At 48.2% G+C, this 21766-nt stretch overlaps 1 protein-coding gene and 1 pseudogene across 1 annotated transcript in view; both read right to left on the bottom strand.

The window, feature by feature from the left end:
- Positions 1–17168, bottom strand: part of LOC102491609 (aldose reductase-like) — a 51193-nt pseudogene extending 34025 nt beyond the window's left edge.
- The window catches only part of TRANK1 (tetratricopeptide repeat and ankyrin repeat containing 1), a gene marked incomplete at its 5' end in the record, with an annotated part of 37067 nt that continues 31820 nt past the window's right edge, over positions 16520–21766 (bottom strand). Inside the window, 3 exon segments of the mRNA XM_006168731.2 lie at positions 16520–17516; positions 19180–19278; positions 20770–21766. Of these exon segments, the coding sequence (XP_006168793.2) occupies positions 17416–17516; positions 19180–19278; positions 20770–21766 (1197 nt within the window).

Below are 21766 nucleotides of genomic sequence, written 5' to 3'. Positions count from 1 at the left end.
TCACTAGATTTGTCGGAGTCAGTGGTCCCTGACACTGCATCAGGTCCCAGATGGGGAGTCCTGGGCTCAGTCTTGGCTGGTCAGAGGGGCAAACCCGAGCACTATATCAACATGGTAGGGACAGCAAATTAATCCCTCTTGTTTATATAGTACGAGGGAGGAGCTGAGGGAAAGGCAGGAGCAGTTGCTGAACCTCTTAGACCTGTTTCCACATCTCCAAAGTGGGGACTACCTACTTGTCAGGGTTATCAAGAAGATTAAGTACAGGGATATCCATGAGCTATTAGTTACCGAATACCAGTTAGGGGGAGTTTCCCATAGAGGCCATGGCTGCTGTGTTTGGGTACCTCAAAAAAAAAGGAACTAAGTGCCTATTCTCTAACCGAGAATAGATTGTCTTCCAGGTGTCAACATCATCCTGTACGTATGAATTCCTGGGAGCATTTACAGGGAAGGTGATAGAGTTTGAGAGGGGAGATGATCTACTTCTTCACTTGAGTCTGACAAGAGCTCAGAGCATCCCACTCACCGCGGGGGACCTGCAGTCTGGGTTTCCCAGAGAAACCAGCTCACTCCCGCTACAAGGGAGGTGCCTCTGTGTGATGCTAAGACTGACACGAAACCCAAGATTCCCAGATTCTGGCTCAGAAAATGCCAGGAGTCTCGTTCTTTCTTCCCGTCGGCCTTTCCTATTTTCTTTACTCTCCTCACACCCCCTCTTAAGAGCTCAACTCAGGGTGGCCTGGCCCCTCCGTGAGCCCCGAATGGCTGGGTGGAGCAGAGGAGCATGGTGGGACAGGGAACAAAGGAGGCAGTGCTCTAACATCAGGACAGTTTCAGACGTGCCCACTCGAGCGCACATTCTTGGCCCTGATTCTGTGGTAAGCTGCGAGCCAAAAATGTGTCTCATCTAGACAGGAAAATGTGTCTGGAATAGCAATTTTCTGCACACACGCACACCCCACCAGCTCCCCCCCCCCAAAGCTGAACAGTACACTAGGCCCCATAGCAGTAAGCGTGTGTTTCTGGTTGGCCCACCCTCTCTCCCCTGCTTCTCAGGGCCAACTGTAAGTTCACTTTGGAAATCTGCAGAGCCAAAGGTTCTAAAGATTTTTAGTTAATAGTCCTCTGGTTCTCTTGTTCTTCCTAAAACATATGTCCAATTCCATTCAACAGACATGTGTTGAGGACCTATTATGGGCCAGTTCCATGCTTCATGCCAGGGTAGGCAACTAGGAGCTATCTACAGAGAACAGCACAGTCCAAAGGACTGTCTGGGGCAAGGGGATTACCTTTCTCTCTCTCTCTCTCTCTCTCTCTCTCTCTCTCTCTCTCTCTCTCTCTCTTCTTGGGGGGGGGGAGGTGCTGAGATTGTGTGCACTAACCAAAGAGAGACAGAGACAGAGAGAGGGAGAGAGAGAAAGCATCCCCCAATGGGGCATGGTCATGCACAGTCCTTTTTCCTCCATTTCTCCATCTTGTCAGGACATGGGGCACACATGCACATGTGCCTGGCATGTTTTTCTAGCTGCCAGGGCTGGCATTTGAACAGTAAGGTCAGCCATGTGAGCCACCAGGCCATGAGGCCAGCCCAAAGGGAACGTTCTAAATCCATGCTGTCCAATACAATACCATGAGCCACGTACTGCTACACAGTACTTAAATTGTGGCTGGTAAAATATAGGAACTGAATCGTCCATTTTATCTCATTCTCACTCATTGGCATGTAAATTCCACAGGTCAGTAAGGATACTGAGGTTGGATGGTGCAGGCCAGACAGGCAGGCAAGTACACCAGAGCCCTGTTCTGCTTTCTGCTCTATAGTCCTGCAATGGAGGCATGGACAGCACACATCAGCAGAGCCCAGCATTGAACCCCACCTCGGAGAAAGAGGTTAATTTCCACATGACCATTAGGGAAGGCTTCCTGGAGGTGGTGATCTGAGAGAAGAGTATTAAAGGAGGAAAAGGACTTCAACAAGTGCATCTGGCTGGGAAAGGGACGTTCAGACAGACACCAGCACTGGGCAATGGCATGGAAGCTGGAAAGTATGGGACACACTCCTTTGTGTTTTAGACACAGCGGCCTAAAGCTTCTTTATGCTCTCCTTGACTGCATGGCTCCATTGCCTGGTGCTATCAGGGCACCTCCGATGCATAGTCTGCCACTCGATATCTCCCTCGGTCTCATATCCCACTCTAACTCCTTTGCCCTCAAAGAACTGATGTTGCAGCCTTCCCCCTCCCTAACTGCCCTTGAACGTGTACTGTACTTCCCAGCTTCCATGCCTGGGTGCTTAGCCAAGGGACAGTCACTGTTTTGCATGTTCCTGGATATCTCTTCCTCGAATACTCTTCTGTGATGGATAATTGGGACTAATGGATTCAACCAAACTCACTCATCTTAGTCCATTCTCTGTTGCTAATAACAAAATACCCAAGTATCAGCAATTTATAAGAGAGAACAGAGATCTATTTAGCTCACAGTTTTGGAAGTTAAAGGTCAATGGGTTCCACCTGGTGAGGGTCTTTTTGCTGGTGGCTCACACAGCAGAGGGAATCCCATAGCCAGACGGACCAAGCAGGTGTCCATTTGTGTGTCTGCTCTGGTCTCATATCCTCTCCTTAGAAACCCGCCAGCGTTTGGCCAGAGAACCCCATCCTGATGACCTCATGACCTCCCAAAGTCCCCACCTCTAAATCTCATGGTTTCCACCCTCTTAATCCTGTCACAACCAAATTTCATCACATAAAATCTGTGGGTTATGCATTCAAATCAGAGCACCGTTCTTCCTCAAATGCAGCTCAGAGAAGCTGTTGCCTTCGCCTGGTATCATGAGCTGAACTGTGTCCCCTTCCCTCAAAATGCAAATGTTCAAGTCCTAACTCCCGGCACCTCGGAATGTGACTGCATTGGGAAGCGGCCTGTAGAGAGGTGATTAAGTTAAAATGAAGTCATCGGAGTGGGCCTTCGAACTTCTTGCAAGTGTTCTGAGAAGAGACAACTGGAATGCAGGCGGAGGCAAGACCAGCTGAAGACGCAGAGAAAGCAGGCATTTGCAAGCCCAGGAGAAAAGCCTTATGAGAATCCAAACCTGCTAACATACCTCGGAGAAAGAGGTTAATTTCCACATGATCATTAGGGAAGTCTTCCTGGAGGTGGTGATCTGGGAGAAGAGTATTAAAGGAGGAAAGGACTTCAACAAGTGCATCTGGCTGGGAAAAGGACTTCCAGGCACACACCAGCACTGGGCAATGGCTTTCAGAATTATAAGAAATTTCTGTTCGCCACCCAGTCTGTGGTACAGCCAGGGTGGACCAATACAACCAAGTGTTGCCAATGGGTGGCAGCCTTAGGGAAGAAGGCCTCCAGTCCTCTCCTCCTAATGCCAGTAGAAAGTCCCTCACCATTGAGCAGAACTCCTGCCTCTTCCTGCAAGACCCCACCCCGACACACCCACACCCATCAGGGCAAGTAGGATCAAAGGATGTTTAGATCTTTTCAGAGTGTAGGCTCTCACTTTAGTTTTTTAAAAGACCTCCTGTAAGAAGGGTAAACAAAACGGTGATTGTCCCAGAGAAAGAAGCCTCTTTCTCAGATATATTTCCAGATTGCGGTTCGCTTGGACTAAATCTACAGTGACTTTAATTCCACCTGGACCCCCTGGGCAGCCTTCACACTTTTTTACTTTCAAGTAAATGGAAAGAAGGAACAGACAGGATGAGAAATTCGGCCGTGTGCACCCTCATCCTCCTTGCCCCAGTCCCCCACCAGATAACCCACGTATGCACATGCACACACATGCACATGCGTGCAGAGATGGCATGCTCTCCTCCCGACAAGTGCCCTGCCTACTGAAAAGCTGTGCCCTCGGGGTGCAGGCCACACTCTGCCTCTTCTAGCACAGGGAGTCTGACAGCCCAGCATCTTTGGTCTACTTTTGAGCTAACAGGATTTCTGCTTGCTTAAACATTTTGACTTGAAATCTCGTGAGAGGAGGAAGGTTAGAGCTCTTCCAAAGAAGTGCCAAGCCCAGATCTCCCAATGGGGCTTAGAAGATAAATTCAGATGAGCCAGGGGAGGAGATGATCAAGGTCAGCCCTCCTGCAGTTGCTTCTGCGGACTCTAATTTAGTCCCAGCCCGGGGAATCCTGGGGTGACAGGCTGCATCTTCGGTCTCTTACCCCGCTGTCCCAACACCTCACAGTGCCAGCTGGATAGGATAAGGTGTTTCCACCTGGCTGTGTCCCAGAAGCTCTGAGCAAAGTTGAAAATCTCACCAACCTGACCTGGAGTTCTGTTTCCCACTCTGAGACCTCAGAAACATTCTACATGAGGGATGTTTCCTGCCTCGGATGGAGCCGAGCTGTGTGCCATCTCAGGCTCCTTCTCCAAGGCCAAAGAAAGACTCAGTGATGCAAGGCTCGTCCTCTGACCCAGGAGAATGGACGGTGCGAGCGGGTCAGCTTTGCGAAGGTCATCAGGTCATCGTAGCTGCTGGGGGTGAGGGGTGTTCTGCAATGACAATGAAAAGACAGGCACACCCATCTCCCCGCAAATTCAGCACGAAGACTGGCTAGTATAATGACACCTGTGCCTGAGGGAGAAGGGAAGGGAGGAAGGAACTGGTGGAGTCCATGGAAGAAACGTGTTCTTCCCCTCGAGAAAAGTCCCACCCTTTCTAATTCTCTTCTGGAGAATTATTTTATTGAACTTTATTTTATTTACTGATTTATTTATTATCTTAATTTGACCAGAGAGTTAGTGAGAGGGAGAGAGAGAAAGTAAGAAAGCAAGCTGCCAGGTCTGGGACTCGAATCACGGTTGGCCATGTGGGAGTCCACCACCCTTAGCCACCATGCCACCTGCCAGCCCCTCACCCTTTCTAATTCTGTACAATTCAAACAAACCTATGAGCTATTGTTAGAATGGGGATCCTGAGGGACAGGGCGAGCTCAAGCTCTGAGAGCCTCCATTACAATGGCTGTAATGACAGCAGCTCTCCATGGCAGTGCTTGAGCATTCCCTGTGGGCAGGACCTGTACAAGCTAGCACTGGAGGACTCAGCTCCAGAAGCGAGAGCGGGTACCACTGCAAGAAGCCAGGGTAGGTGGCAGGAGGATATGAACACTCCTAAGACTCAAGGACAAGGATGCTCTCAAAGATGAAGACAGAGGCTTTAGAGCCAATATTACTAAGAGCAGAATATAAAAATATGGGGTACCAAAGTTCAAGGTTTAAATGATGGACAGTTTTCCTCTTACTTATGAGAGGCTGGAGATGCACGTGGGTGGATATGGGTCAGTTAGATGAGAAACACAGGGTCAAGCCAGGTCTGTGCTGGACCTCAAAGGGAGTCTGGAAGAACATCCCTTCCTACTGGGATTCATGGCCATGGAACACATATTACCTTTGTAAAAACCTAAATGCTTCTTGGAGAATACCAGAGTGGATTCTTTTCAGACCACCTCTTTGGGCAACAAATATTTTCCCTTACATCTCTGTTTTTATTTCTAAAAATGCATGTGTTCCTTTCCATTCCACTTGGATACCCCCCCACCCCACCCCCCCAGGCAGCCTGCACATATTATTTTTACTTTCAATGAAATGTGCTCTCAAATAGAATCCAACTCCTACAGAATACTCGAGGTCACCACTAACCATTTGAAACCTGTTCTATCCCCTTTTACAAAGGAGGATTGAGGACCAGCTCTGTAGCCTAGTGGTTAAGGAAGCCAGATCCCACATGGTTGACCCATGGTTCAAATTCTGGCCCCAGCACCTTGAAGGACGTGCCTGACGCATGTGTGTGCTCAAAATTCCACCAAGAGAGGAAATGGAGGAGAGAGGGTTTGGGGGAAGCCCATGGGGAAGAGGAGCTTTCTCTCTCTCCCTTTGTCTATCTCTTTCTGAGGCACACCCTCTGGCAATTGGGTAAAATAAAAAAGAACAAAGTGAATTGAACATAAAGCCTTTTCCAAGGCTTGAGTTCTCGGTGAACAATTGATTTGAACCATATTTCCATGCCAACAAATTAAGATCTTTTCAAAAAGTGTCCCCAATGTGGCCGTCTCCCAGATACACAGGAAGTGAACACTTACTTGGGGAGAGAAGTATTTCTCTACTATAAAACCCTGAAAGTAGGAATGCTGGTTATATACATACAATGGGATGTTTTTCAGCCTTAAAAAGGAAGGAAATCTGACACATGCTACAACATAGGTGAAAGTTGACAATATTACATTAAATTACGTTAAATGAATTACGCCAGTTACAAAAGGACAAATACTGGGATCGTCCCATAGTCTAGTGTTTAAGAGAGTCTGATCCCACATGGCCAGATGAAGTTCAAATCTCACCCCAGCAGCTTGAAAAACAAAAAAAAATACGTGTGTATCCAAAATCTTCACAGGTTGGAGAAATGAGAAGGGATTACGGCATGACAATGCCCCATGGAGAGGGGGTGCGTTTCTCCCTTTCCCTCTCAACTTCTCTCTCTTTCTGGTGAGCACACATGCCCTCTAGAGATTTCACAAAAATACTGTATGATTCCACTTATATGAGGTTCCTAGAGTGACCAAATTCACAAGAGGTAGAATAGACTGTAACTGCCGGGGGCTGGAGGCAGGAAGAAATGTGAAGTCCAGCTAGGGAAGATGAAAACAGCTCTGGAGATGGTTTGACAACAATATGAACATACTATACATTTAACAAGGTTAAGATAATAATTTTATATTCTCCTTCTTTTACCATAATAATAATAATAATAATAATAATAATAATAATAAGTGGCAAGAAGTGGAAATGCTAGATCCCAAACTGAGTCCATTTTTAATGTAATATTGTCCGAATGCCCTCCAGGAAGGCTGTGCTCATTACTGTCCCCTCTTCCCTGTGTGCGAGAACCTTCTCCCGCAGCCTCCCTAACAGAGAAATTTTCAGCATTTTCTGCCATGGTTTGGTAGCGGCGAGTGAAGCTGGAAGAGGACAGACATGGATAAACTCTACTTGAACTGTCACCAAAACAGGTCCATCTGCTCAGCGCATCCAGATACTCCAGAGTAGCCGCAAAGTGCATTTGGGCTGCAGCTTTCTGCACGGTAGGTGTAGAGCTCTGTGGATGCCTCCGAAACTCCAGTTATTCTAGTTCTCTTCCCCCGTCCCACTCCCTAACCTTAAAATGATGACTCCAAAAACTCACAGACTGGCCTACATATTTCCCTGAAACAGCTGTCCTGCAGAATCACTAAAACTTGGGCTAAAAATAGCCTCAGTCTCTAAAAGAAGGATGGGTCCCTGGGAAAAAAAAGCCCTCTTAGACATGTTCTTGCCTCCATAAAGGCCACAGAAAAGCTGACCCAGCCTTCTCCCTAGAGCTCTTCAGGCTCGTGACCACCCCTTCCTGATCCAAACAAATCCCTGCTCCAGCTATGGGCAGGAGGCAGGGAAGGGGGGAGGATAAGAAAATTACAACCAAGTGACAAGCTTGTTTCATTATTCCCATGCTATAAATTCCCCAGTGGGCTCAAACACATGAAATAATGTATCTGAATTCCCCCAGTCAGTATAAGACGCCCAAAAGACATCGTGGTAACAGAACCCTGTTGTCCCATGGCAACTCGTCCCCCCAAAAGGCCCTGCCAGGTAATGAGGTCACCCCACCAGTGAGAAGGAGGACGATGCTGTGTCTTAACCAGAGAATTCTGAACACAGGATTCAGTTAGGCTCCAGAAGACAGGTTTCTAAACAACAGCCCACCTAAAGAACGTGGGGTACCTTGCCGATGGCTTCTACCTCCTCCTTAGTGAGTGGGGAAACACATTTTCCTGGGTGGCGGGTGGGCGTGAGGATCAGCTGTCTAATGTTATTGGCAGACCTGGTTTCTCTACTGCAGTCAGGAACTGAAGTTGATCAGATGCAACGGAAGTTTCCAGTGAACTCCTCCTAACCTCTGTGCCATGGTGGGGGTTGCTGGGTGGGGAGACGGCTCCTCATGCCACCCACCCGGCCTTTTGTTCTACAACCAGAATCTCAGAGGCAGATTTAGAGTGACACAAGAGGTGAAGCCAGGCTTGGTTACCTAGGAGAGAGATCTGTGGCAGAAGGGGCGTAGTTAACGGCTGCATTGTCTTCCCATCTTCTGAATCATGAGCTTAGAGATGACCCCAGAGACACAGATTTCCGGCAATTATATGGCATTAATTCACAGACCCATTTAACATATCCCAAATTCTCCATCACTGACTGGAAAACACCAGGGGGCGTTGTGTGTGTGTGTGTGTGTGTGTGTGTGTGTGTGTGTGTGTGTGTGAAAGAGAAAGACATTAGGTGTTGAGAAGATGATGCTGGTGTCGTGGCTGGAGAATCTTAGAAGGCCAGGCACCTGTTCTGCAAAGATCCTGAAGGAGAGAGAAGCCTGAGAAACCATAAGAGTATACAATGCTGTGTTGTGAGCTAAGTACTGCACCCCAAACCTGCAAAAAGAGAACATACCCAAGACCCCCTCCTGACCACATATCAGTACCCACAAATCCCCTGGCCAGGTTGCCCTGAACTTCTTCCCCACTCACGTACTGGGTCTAGGGGACAGGGATGGGAGGAGTAGATAAGGAATGAATTTAGACGTGTGGCAGAAATGCCCACGTACACGCAAGGAAGGCCCTTCTTGGGGAAGGAGGAAGCAAACGTTGGCAAGAGAAAGAGTGAGGGGGAGACGCTTTCATGTTTAAGAGGGGTTTTCAAGGGAACACCAGATGGCATAACAGTTATGTCACTGGACTCCCATGTACTCAACAGCAGTTCGAGTTCCAGACCCGGAGGCTTTAAACTCACGCCAGGTGCTTACACATGCACCTGCAAAATCCTGAGAGGAGATTGAAGAAGGGATTGCAGCATGGCCACCACCCCTGGTGAGGTGTGTGTGTGTGTGTGTGTGTGTGATTTCTCGCCATCTCTCTGTCTCTCTGGTGCGCACCGACACCCTATAGCAAAAAATCTCTCTAAAAAAAAAAAAGAGTTTTCCAAAAGTTCATGAAGATGTGTATTATTTTTTAAATTACACTGGATTCAAAAAAAAATTACCACCAAAACAAAATCATTCTTTAATTCCATTTTTCTTTTTTAAAATTAATTAATTAATTTCTCCCATGAGAGAGAAGCAAAGAGACAGGCACTCTCTACAGGATCTTCACACTCCGAACTACCCCCAGCTGCAGCGGGCCCAAATGACAGACAAGCAGACATGTTCCCCATATTGGGCACAGGGAGGCACCAGGCAGCAGACCTGGGATTTTGCCATGTGGTTCAACATTGCGGGGCCTTGCGTTACCTTGGCACCACCAACTGGTCCTTTCATTTTCCATGAACTTTCCGAAGTCCCTCTCATATTCTTACCCAAACTCCACCAATGTTAGGAGCAGGCCTGCCCCTATATGACAGCCCTGTCCCTGTCAGTGTGTCGGCGAAACCAAAACTCAGGAGCTGCATGAAAAGAACCCTGTAACATTGGTCAGAGGGACCCATTCCTCCTGCAGGTTGTCTTGGCAACCAGTCTCAGCTGCTGGAGAAGCCTACACAGCCAAGTAGTTGCCAAGGTCCAGAGCAGTGTTTGCCAAGAGGACAAACACTTGGTTCCTGGCGTAGACGGTTCCTAGGACCTTCCCAGGGCATGAAGGTCTAGGTACTGCAGTACAAGGATCCCCACGTGGCCAGGAAAAGAAGTGGAGGAAGCTGTCTGCTTCCAACGACAGATTGCAAACCCACAGGCTCTGACAGAGAGTTCTGCTCAGCCCCCTACCTGCTCCCAGACCTCATGCACACCCCTTAATCCACACATACACATTGACAGTTGGCTCTCTGTAGTTTGAAGGTTTGCTCTAAGATTCAGAGGTTACAGATGCAACATGCCTAATCATCTCTGAACCTTTGTTTGGATTATCTACTGCTGCATAACGAAGCCCTCCAAAACTTCATGGATTAAAACAGTATCAACTCCCATGATCCTAGGGGACAAGAGTTGGGCGTGTATGATGGTTCTTCTGCTCCACTTGGCACCAGCTGGGGTCACTGACTTGGCCACATTCAGCTGGCACCTGGGCCGAAACGTCCTGGAGGGCCTGGCCGTGATGAATGATACTGTGGGGCTCCTCCATGTGGCTTCTGAACATTGCTAGCTTGGTGGTCTCAAGATACTCACAGTCTTACAAGGCAGCTAGATCTGCACCCCCAGAAGCTCCACGTCATTTAAAAGTCAAACCTGGAATCGGCAGGGTCACTTCTGCTGCATTCTGTTTGCTAAAGCAGGTCTTAGGGGAGGGGAGACAGACTCCACTTCCTTACAGGTGGAGCAACACATACAGGGACAGGAAAGAATTAATAGTGGCCATACTTGAAGCCTCAACTCTTTATTCAGCTATGAATGCATGTTTGTGCTTTCTGAATTGTCCTCCCTCTTTTCCGAGAAAGCAGCTGGTTATACCTTAGGGTCCCTCAGTTCAGGGATAAGGCAAGGGCCATGAAGTGGCATGATGGGTAGGGACCTGCACTCACCCACCAGTCAACACAGTGGGGATATGAGAAAACTTCAGGATGACGGCTCAATGGTTCACTTACAGAGACTGGGCCAGATGCCTCTGGTCCCCCAGCCTCATCAAGCTCGGACCAGAAGGAGAAAAGTTCATTTTCTCAGATACCATGCCAGCTCAGACAGAAGGGGAATCAGTGGTGGCTGAGATGGACGGAAGGAGACAGGGCTTCCCCCATTTTAACCATACCACACAAGCCTCCCGATTCTGACGAGAACCTAAGGAGGCAGATAATGACTTCGGTGTAATTTTCCACCAAAGAGGAAATAAGGCTGTTAAGATACAAATTAATTTAAATAAAATGTGACATTTCTTGCCCAACCGAGAATCATATGCATTATGCTATTGTTAGACCGTGGAGCCCTGAGGTTTACAAAGCCAGGCTGTAATCAGATGCAAACACAGAAAACTCACATCAATGCCATGAATATTTCAAAGCAAAAATTAGCACCAGCTCGTGGCCTAGTGGTTAAGGGAGCCCACACGTCTGATTACAATCCAAATCCCAACCCTGGTGACTTGAAAGACATGACAGGCTCATGTGCATGAGTGGCCAAAATCCTGACAGGATGAAGAAATGGAGTGCACTCACCAGTGAGAGGGAAAGTGAGAAATCACCCTCGGGGGGATGGCCACGCCACAATCCCTTCTCCTCCACTCTCCTCCTGGGATTTTGGGCATGCACGCACACGTGCCCAGTGTGATTTTCAAGCTGCCAGGCCCAGGACTCGATCTACAGTTGGTCATGTAGGAGTCCAGTGCCTTAACCACCATGCCACCTACTGGGCCCAGAGAAGTTAGATCCTACATAACCAACTGTGTGGTTCAAGTCCCAGACCTAGCAGTTTTAAAAGCATATCAGGGGGGCTAGCAGGTGCCATGGTGGTTAAGCACTGGACTCCCACATGGCCAATCACTGTTCAAGTCTTGGGCCTGGAGGCTTGCTTTCTCACTTTCTCTCTCTCTCCGGTCAAATTGCAAAATAATAATAATGAATACAATAATTCTTTAAAATAAATAAATAAATTTGAAGCATGCTAGGCGCATGCATGTACATATCCAAAATCTGAGAGGAGAATAAAGGAGAATAGATTCTAGCGTGGTCACCCCCTCTGAGTGGGTGGGTGGGTGTGTTTTCTCACTTTCCCTCTCTCTATCTACCTCATATGCATACCAGGTAAAAACCTGGAAATTGTTTTGTTGAGATTTTAAGACTGGCTGGTTGCAGCCTTGTCACGTTCTTGGGCCCCAGGGGTATTCCCCAGCTCAACCCTGGAGGCCCTTCCATGAGTGAGAGGATGAAGCACAAGCCTAGTCCACCTTCTGGCTCATCTTTCTCACAACCCCATGAGCTGTGTGTCTGCCTGGCAGGACTGGACTCTGCTGCTGGGCAGAAGCAGAGAAGAGCCCGTGCTATGACACTGGAGCTATTAATAGCTGTTCTCTCGCCACCAGTGGGAAACCTTGTTGATAACAAGGGCCTGAGTATTCAAATTGCTTTTCCACACCGAGCAGGTGTAACATACAGCGTGTGAGCTCTGTGAGTGGGCGCTCCTGTGGCAGTCCATGCTGGCCAGAGTATCCAACAAACCTGGGGTTCATTTTGAACTGCAAGTGACCACTGCAGGGAAACTGAGGCAGGCTGACTAGGAAAAGGTGAATTACGGTATGCTTGGTCCTCGGTTTGGGGGTAGGAATGCAAGGGATGGGATTCCTGCATGTGAACTACAGTACTCAGGATACACCTCATTGAAGGCTGAGGGCATTTAGGAGAGTAAAGCTATACCTGGGAGTGACTCTGGGCAGCTGTCTTGTCCTGTCGTGGTGGCCAAAGACCAGGCAGGTGACAGTAAAACACAAATAGGTATTCTTGCTGGACATTCCACTTTCCTATAGAAAAACATTTGCCAAAAGACAAGTGAGAGGTTGAAGGGATAAACTCTTTGCATGCTCAAGAGCTGTCACACTCTATACACTAATATTTAGGAGTGACGGGCCCCATCCGATCATTTGCTGGACCTTGTACCTGAGTCCTTAGTGGGAACAGAGTTGGCTGGCACCAGAAAACTCAGGTTCGGGTCTCAGCCCTGTCCCAAACCAGTTCTGTGACCTACAGTAAGTCACATCAGCTGGGCTTCAGTTCTCTCACCAGGAACTTGGTAAGATTCTGAGTTGCCAGCACAGAAGCTTAAGATGCTGTGAGCGCCCCTCAGTTTCCATCCTTCCTTCAGTATTGGGGTACTGGATGCCTACTCCAGGGAGAGCTTGAGAACAAGTGCTCTTGGCTAGGAACCATCAGGCCAACGTAGAGTGTGCTGGTAGGAGGAAGAGAAGGTGCAGCCACCAGAGGCACAAGGTCCTCTCCCATCCCCATCAGGCTTCTAGGACCCAAAGAGCATTCTGAATGGTTAACACTGATTGCAAGGAAATGGAACCAATGCCTAAGACGATTGGAAAGTGGTTTCTTTTTCATGATGGGTTTTTAGAAGATAAGCTGTCCCTGAAAATCCACTCCCTTAACTGGGGAGATAGACAGTAGGTACATACATGTTTCGCCAGCAGTTGAATACACAAGGTACTTACAAGGCAAGCTCGTGGATCATGACAAAGCCTCAACTTGAGGAATATCCTTACACTGAAAATAGTTAATCCAGCAAGCCCAACTGAGGTCCTCTGCAAGGTCTGCTTACAAGCATGGTCCTTGGCTTGTGTTGGAACCTGGACCTTCAGGAGAGTCCCCACCATTCCCAGAACAGATAAGAATGCCTCACAGTGCTTAAACCATTTATACAAACAATGTGGTAGGCAGGCCCCATGTCATAATGGTTAAGGGAGCCAGATCCCAATAGCCAACTGAGCAGTTCAAATCCTGGCCCCGGCAGCTTGAAAAACATGCTGGGTGTGTCTGCATGTGCCCTAAATCCCAACAGGATGAAGAAAGGAAGGAGAAGGAATTGTGGTGTGGCCATGGCCCACTGGGAGTTCCTTTCTCCCTCTTTCTTGCTGTTGGCTTCTCTCTGCTAAGTGTGCACACCCTCTGGCAAAAAGAAAATGTGGTTTAGGCTGAGAATCTGCTTTCCTTCTGAGACCCTGGGACTTTGACACATACCAAGCAGGCAATGTCTACATGACCAGCCTCAGCAAAACCCCAAGTGCTGAGTCTCTAATAATCTTCCCCGAGTGGCGACAGTTGACAGTATCGTCACAGCTGGAATTAAGTTTGTTTCATGTGACCCCAGAAAGGGCATTTGAAAGTCTGCACCTGGCATCCCCCGAATTTTGTCCCACGTGCAGGATGCTTTGGCTATGATGAATCAGAACCATGACTACGACTGCATGCTGGGTCCTGTGAGCTCACCTGGTGAATTACCAAACCAGAGTGTGTTTGGGGGACCCCTGACATAGTCCTCCACCCTGGACTTCCAGGCAAGGCTCGGAACACCAAAGCCCTTGCTACCAGACTGGGCCCCAGAATTCAGGTCATTCATGGAAATGACTGTTCCTTCTGCTGAATTCCATTTTCCTGGCCTAACCTCTCCACTCACACTCTAAGTAATCTTAGGAGTTGAGAAGGTCGATTCTTAGGGGTGAGTCTCTCAAGCAGTTCTACTGGAAAGTGCTGACCCAGGAGGGGCAGGGTCCTATGTCCAAGTTCTGAGCCTCTTTCATCTGATACTAAGGATTGGACACTCACAAAGGCTCAGCTGCCCTATTCACTCAACACAAGTGAACACCAAGACCTGAGGATATTCGAGCCCATGGCAACAGCTTACAGAACCACTCTCCATCAGGCAGGAAGGGCTCTTAGGCCCAGCTGGGTCATGTACATGCTGCTACGAGCCCTGCAGTGCACATCTCATCGACTTCTGTTTTCTCCTGCCTCCATCTCTCTCCCATCTCTCTCCTACTCCAGATCCCAAAGTCCCTCAGGGTGCTGTCTTACTAGGTACTCACTGCTCTACAGTTCTGACCCACCCCGATTACACAGCTCACAGGGGCAAGAGGAGGATTCTATTCCAGGCCTCTTGCCCCTGAGAACAGTCCAACGGGGACCAGCAGTTAGCATAATGGCTATGTCACTGGACTCCCATGTAGTCGACAGCAGTTCGCGTCCCGGACCTGGTGGCTTAAAACTCACGCTGGGTGCATATGCGTGTGTGCCCAAGATCCTGAGAGGAGAATGAAGGAGAAGGGATTGCGGTGTGGCCATCCCCCCTGGGGAGTGATTTCTCACTTTCTGTCTCTCTGTCTCTCTCTCTGTCTGTCTGGCGAGCACTCGCGCCCTATAGCAAAAACCTCTCAAAAAAAAAAAAAAATGTAGAACAGTCCGACGGGTTGTAAGTCTCCGCACTGAGGTTTCTCTCTCTGCCTCTGGCTTTATTTATTTATTTATTCATTCATTTATTTTTTTTTAAGTTTCTATTTATTTATTTATTTATTCATTTTTTTTTTAAGTTTTTATTTCTTCCATGCATGAGAAAAACAGAAAAAGAAAAAAAGCAAGCAAAGCCAGCAGGATGCTGAAGCCACCATCTACCCCAGCCTTAGCCAGCCCCAGATTATAGGCACACACATCCAATTTACTCCAAGGTCTCAGGGTACGGGCCTGGAACTTTTTTTTCCTATTGGGTCAGCCTCGCTCGGCATTGCAGTTTACTATGGCCACTGTCCAGCCCCTCCTGTCGCTGGATTTCTTCATTTCCTTTTTTGTTGTTGTTTTTGTCTTTTCTTGGAGAGGTTTTTGCTATAGGGCATGTGCTCTCGCCAGAAAGACAGAGAGAGACAGAGAGACAAAAAGCAAGAAATCATCCCCCCCGGGGGGCAGGGGGGGGGAAGGCTGGCCACATCGGAACCCCTTCTCCTCCAATTCTCTTGGGATTTTGGGCGCGCACGCACACGCGCCCAGCATGAGTTTGAAGCCACAGAATCTGGTACTAGAACCACGGTCGACTATGTGGAAGTCCAGTGACCATTATGCCATTTGCTAGTCCCTGGATTTCTTAATTTCTTAAAGTAGAGTAAGCTTCTGCCCTGGCTAGCATCAACTAGCTCTAAGATTTATACCTTTATTTTCTTTCACTTTTTTTAAAGAAAGAGTTTTGCTATAGGGCACATCCACTCGCCAGAGAGACAGAAAGCAGGAAATCACCCCCTCCCAGGGTGGAGGAATGGCCACGCTGCAATCCCTTCTCCTCCATTCTCCTCTTGGGATCTTAAGCACACATGCATATGCACGCAGTGGGGGTTTTAAGTCACCAGATCCAGGACTCAAAACACAGTCAACTACATGGGAATCCAGTGACGTAACCATTATGCCACCTGCTGGTCCTTATCCCTTTACTTTCTAAGTAGAAATTAGAAATAAACAGAAGACCAACAGCAGGTAAGAGAAATGGTTTAACTTTATAAAAACGTGATAGTACAGCAAGATTCTATTAGGTTTTTCTTGTTTTTCTTCTTCTTTCTACAAGTAAAGTTTATTTTAAAAACCACCTGGAATAAAAATTGGAATCAGGAGCTAACACAAACTAGACGCATAAAGATTTCAAGGAAAGAGTCACTCAGAAAGACAACAAAGGGAACGCAATGGCAGAGAAGCGGCAGAGACGGGGGAAAGCAGGTTCTGCTGTGAGGAGAGAACCATCAAAGGCCAACACGAATGCGCCTTCCAGCCCGGGCTGAGTGGAAGGTGGGTATGGCTGGGCAGTGGTCACCAGAGAGGCATGAAGGCGTCACAGAAGGGACCACACAGCTGGCTGCTGGCACAGTGGGTGAGGAGGGCAGCAATGGCCTCCTGCAAACGGACCCAGAACCTGCCCCCCGGCAGAACTGCCAGCCACAGGGCAGTGATTCACAGCCAAATCCCATGGACTGGACTGGAAGGCTGGCTTTCTCCAAACTGGCAGCTCCGCAGGTCACTGTCCCACCATAGGTGGCAACTCATTAGAATGCCAGCCTAAGCTAGGGTGGCAAACTTGCCAGAGAGGAAAAAAGAACTAGACATGGAAGGCTCATACAAAACACTTCCTGGCATGTCTGCACCATGGCCCAGGCAGAGTCAGGAACACCTGGAGTGGCAGGCTGGGAACGCCCCAGCAATTATTTCCCAGCTCCTCCCTCCAGGGAAAAGACATCCCAGGGACACTGGGTAGATTCCTGACTACATTCTGAGGTAGTCTAACTGTGACTTGCACAGGTAGCTAAGGACAGACACAAAATAAGGAGGGAAGGAGGGGAAAGAGAGGGCAGAGAGAAAATGCTAACATATATAATGGGATGAACGACGCCACGACTGGGCTTGGAGATGAACAGAATGTAGCTGAGGCTTACGGAGGTGGTGATGGGGCCACATGGACCCTGGGTGACCACACTCTCATACTACTCGATGGCAGTGTGGCAGGAGATGAAGGGACCCACAGAGGGATTTCTTGGTCCAAAGCAGTGACAACTCTACGGTAAGGAGTGTCTGCCTTAAACACCTCGTCGCTGCTACTGATTCAATTCCATGATGGCGATGAGCCTGGGGGCTTTGGGCTGAGGAGCCCCCAATGTCCCCTTCACCTATGACCCCTCTTACCTGAACATGGCTGGGGGGAGACTAATACTGCTACACTTCCACTGGAAAGACACTTAGGGGTTCCTGCAAGTGAGGGAGGACTCAGACCTTAAGCGACCACTGAAAGACAAAATGAGAACAAGCAAAGGCGTTCTTGAATGCCCCTACTTTTTTTACATGCTAATTTCCATTCTTTTTCTCTTCTGACCCAGCACTCAGAATTCTAAGTCTGGGTGGAATGTTCTGAAGGTCTGGGAAGCAGGAGCTGTGTGCACATTAGTATTTTCTCTGCTTGCCACATTTCCGTGAACGCCTTCTGGGACGGAGCTCACCGAAGTCTTCAACTTCATTCCCGTAATCATCTTCTTCAACGATACCTGTTGCAAAAGCAAACACCAGAACCAAAGTGTAGAATGGTGATTTTCCCCCAACTCCTCTGTAAAATATACTAACATCCTAGTAAAATCTAAGTTTCTGTAATCATTGTTTTAAATGAGAGAAATAGAGTTTTCCACCAGGGTGCCAGAGAAAGAGAATTTTCCTCTGAGTACTCACATTGCTTCTCAAGAAGCGCCAAAGGAAACAATGTTCTCTAGAATTAAATTACTTTATAGGCTGGTTCCTCGGACCTTATCTTAGAGGTCCTTTAAGTGGCAAAGAAATCAAGCAAAGCCTAAGCTCAACCAAGCACTTGAGTCAATATACCAATCATCTTCCCTTCAAAATAATCACAGTTCCCAGAAGGGACTATAGGCTAAGGATTTTTTTATCGGCACAGACATTTATGCCAAGTCCCTTCAAGTTTCCTCCAGCTCTGGGACCTAGATTTTCCAAAAGCATTTGGACTAGAAGGACTCAAAGGGTATCTGGAGCTGGAGAAATACCAGGAGTAAGAAGAAATGTGGCTCAGACAGGCAGGCAGGGCGACGGTTGGAAAGGACAAGAGGGAAGGCATTAAAAATGATATAAAAAATCATATAGAACCTGGCAAGACAACTCTGACTGCCAAGAAAGAAGCCTGAACCACTACAGCCTTCAACCCTCCAAAAAAGATGCCGGCCAGTTTCCCCAATAATTTCATTTTTATCGTTCACAAGCATATCCCCAGCCCAGAGCAACTCTGATACAGACTAGATGCCCAATAAATATTCACTGAATTAAATAAATAATTGGCACAAACATATTTAACAAGAGATGGCTTTGCAATATTTTCTCTTCGGAAGTCCTTCTTCCGAGGATGCACTGTGACAGAACATCATCACTAGAGCTCATGAGACGTGAAATAGGTTTGGGCCAGTCCTGTAGCCAGTGGTTAAGGAAGCTGGATCTCTCATGGCCAACTGTGACTTGAATCCTGGCCTGGTGGTTTGAAAAGCATGCCAGGTACATGGGCAGGTATGTCCAAAATCTTGACAGGATGGTGAAATTGGAGAAAGGATTACAAGACCATACCCCAATGGGGGATGTTTACTCTCTCTTTCTCTCTCTCAGTTAGAAAGTCCAGGCACACTCTGGCAATTGGGAAAAAAAAAAAAAAGAGGAAGAAGAAAAAGGTTTTTATCGGGACCAGCAGATGGCATAATGGTATGTCGCTGGACTTCCATGTAGTTGGACCACAGTTTGAGTTATAGATGCAGCAGCTTAAACTCATTCCAGGTGCATGTGCATGTGTGCCCAAAGTCCTGAGAGGAGAATGGAGAAGGGATTGCAGTGTGGCCACCCCCTCCCTTGGAGGGTAAGGGGGGGAGTTTCCCACACTCTATCTCTCCACCTCTCTGTGTGGCAATGACACATGCCCTATACCAAAAATCTCTCTCTAAAGAAAAAGATAAAAAAAAAGACAGGTTTTTATCAACTAACATGAGCCCAGATGAACTGCCCACATGGTCAGATGGGGAAACTCAGATCCAACATTGCTAATAATTTGACTCACTGAGAGTGATGCCCCTAGACAGTAAGAGGCCACTACTGACATCACTGGGAAGCCCCACTTCGGATCCACCTGGAGATTACTGGTTCCTGGAACACAGGACTCCTTACCTTCCTCCTTCAGGCGGCGCTCTGTTTTCACCAACCACTCCCGTGCCTCCCTGATGGAGAGGATCAGAATGCTGACCAGATGAGTCATCGCCTCCTCTGCTGCAGAACCCAAAACACAGGGATGCTGAGTGAAGAGACCACTGATAGGACTAGAATGTCCAGTACCATAACCAGAGCCCTCATGCCCAAGAGCTGTCTCTGTGCCTTCCCCAAGGAAAACCTTCCTTCCAGGGTTAGAGACCACCACTGCTCTCTGCCACTGGAAGCAGAGACGAGAGCTGAACGCCAATCTGATGCCAGGCCTGTGTGTCTGTAGAGACTGCCAGTAGCAAACCCTCAGGGAAGCCAGCATTCAAAATGTCATGAAAGCTTGAACTGGAGAGAGTGCTTGAATTATACAGTGTTTTAAAATACACAATTTCAGGGCCAGCAGGTGGCGTGGAAGTTAAGAAGGCTGGGTCCTACAGGGTCAACTTAGCAGTCCACATCCCAGACCCGGCAGCTTGAAAATCATGCCAGGCACATGTGTGTGTGTGTGCCCAAAATCCTGAGAGGAGAATGAGGGAGAGAGCAGTTCGCATCCCAGACTCGGCAGCTTGAAAATCATGCCGGGTGCATGTGTGTGTGTGTGTGCCCAAAATCCTAGAGGAGAATGAGGGAGAGGAGTTGGCAGCATGGCCATGCCCCCTGCAGGGGGAGTGATTTCTTAGTTTCTTTCTGTCTCTCTCTTGGTCTCTGGGGAGTGCATGCACTTTATACCAGCAAACTAAAAAATATATAAATATATATGCAATTTCATTAACTCTATATATAACATAACTTCTACCCCATGTTGCTAAGAAGTAGCTAATAAGGAAGCTGAAGGAAACCTGATTCAAAGGCCATGAAGATATCCTATTATCGGGCTGGCTCTGGGACACAGTGGAGAGAAGCTGGAGCCCACATGGTGGCCACAGTTTGAATGTCCAGCTTGTTCAGCCCGAAACACACAAGGCGTGTGTTCCCAGACACGGGTTCAAGTGCCCAAGATCCAACAGGCTGGAGTCCTGAGGGAAGAGGATTGTGGTGTGACCAGACCCAGCTCTCTCTCATGCATATGCACAAGTTCTATCATGAACAAAGAAAAAGTAAGTTAAAATAAAATAACTATTATTAAAGGCTCACACATACATATGACTTAAGGAGCCTCCCCAGCTACACACTTCTAGGATATTAGTCAAGACTTCAACACATAGTAGGTGCTTAAGAAATTATCATGGACAAATGAATGAATAAGGAGAGCCTTGACGAGTTTCTTAAGACGTAAAACATTCTCCCTATGCCTTCTCTATAAACTTAGTTGATGAGCCATTTCTCATTGTAGTGCATGGGGAAACCACCTCAGCCAAAGATAATCACAAATTTTTAACAGGGGGAAAAAACAAGTCAAACAATAAAGTTTGGCTGTAACTTGAGAACACACTTCTCCCTCATATTTCTGCTAATGCCAAGACCCTAGCATCCCCAAGTCAGAGGTCAGGACTTAACTCTGACAAGCATTCTTTTAGCCCAGGTCTAACAACCTGGGCCCCCATCTCAACAGGCCCTTACCTCCAGCCCAGGCCTTCCGTCTGTAGAGGTCCTCCACTTTGTCGGCAACCCTCTTGATGTGCTCCTGGACCTTCCGCTGTAACATGTGGCTATGCTCTTTGGAGCCCAGGTGACCACGGATCCACACACTCTGCTCAATGTCCTGTACCACCAGCTTGCCTTCATCAATGGCTGGGTCCACCTTCTCGTGGAAAAATTCCGAGTACTTCTGGTAGGCCACTTGCTGCCTCTTGTGGTCTTCTAAGCAGATGTGTTGCTCATAAGACTCACTGTTTCCTTGACATTCCTTGACTTCTGGCTCAGCCATGGAAAGGGCTGCAGCCTCTGAAGCTGTTCCTTCAAATACTTCGCTGGGACTGAAGTAGTTCTCAGGACCACAAGTGAACTTCACTCCACACAGGTCACACTGGGTCCTGTCCACATCGGCCTTTTTGAAGTTTCCAGCCCCAGGCTGTCTGGCCTCTTCCCTGATACGCTCTGTCTGGGCACCCACCCTTCTCCTCCAGCTGATACACAGAGATACGACCAGGCACACTCTTCTCAACTTCTTCTGGATGGAGACCTTCCGCTGCTTCTGGGAAAGGATGGCAGCCAGGAGGTGGTCTCGATCTTCTAACGCCAGCTCCTCTGTTTCATCCTGACCAAACTCACACTCAGGATCAGCGAGGTAGTCCACAGGGTCTACACAGAGCAGGCGGTTTAGTCTGACCTCCTCATGATAGAGGCCATGGACCACAGTCCCTTTGGAGTGTGGACTGTCCCACCGCCAGTGGCAGTCCATCAGGTACTCTTCGTCTCGCTCAAAGAGCAGGTCTTGCAGCGCCTCGGCTACAGATTTCACACTACGGGCCACCAACACTCGCTTCACCACCTTCAGGAGCCTCTCAGGAACCTGGTCTGGGCAGTCCATGCTCATCAGCTGCAGCTTCCTCTCAATCTCCGGGAGGTGGCGGTAAAAGAGGGGCTTGCAGTATGGCTGCAGGACCTCCTCGGCATT

Source organism: Tupaia chinensis, unplaced genomic scaffold, assembly GCF_000334495.1.
Source record: "Tupaia chinensis unplaced genomic scaffold, TupChi_1.0 Scaffold146131_1, whole genome shotgun sequence".
Taxonomy (NCBI): Eukaryota; Metazoa; Chordata; class Mammalia; order Scandentia; family Tupaiidae; genus Tupaia; species Tupaia belangeri.
Note: the sequence above shows the minus strand (reverse complement) of the source record. Positions and strands in the feature narration are given on the sequence as shown.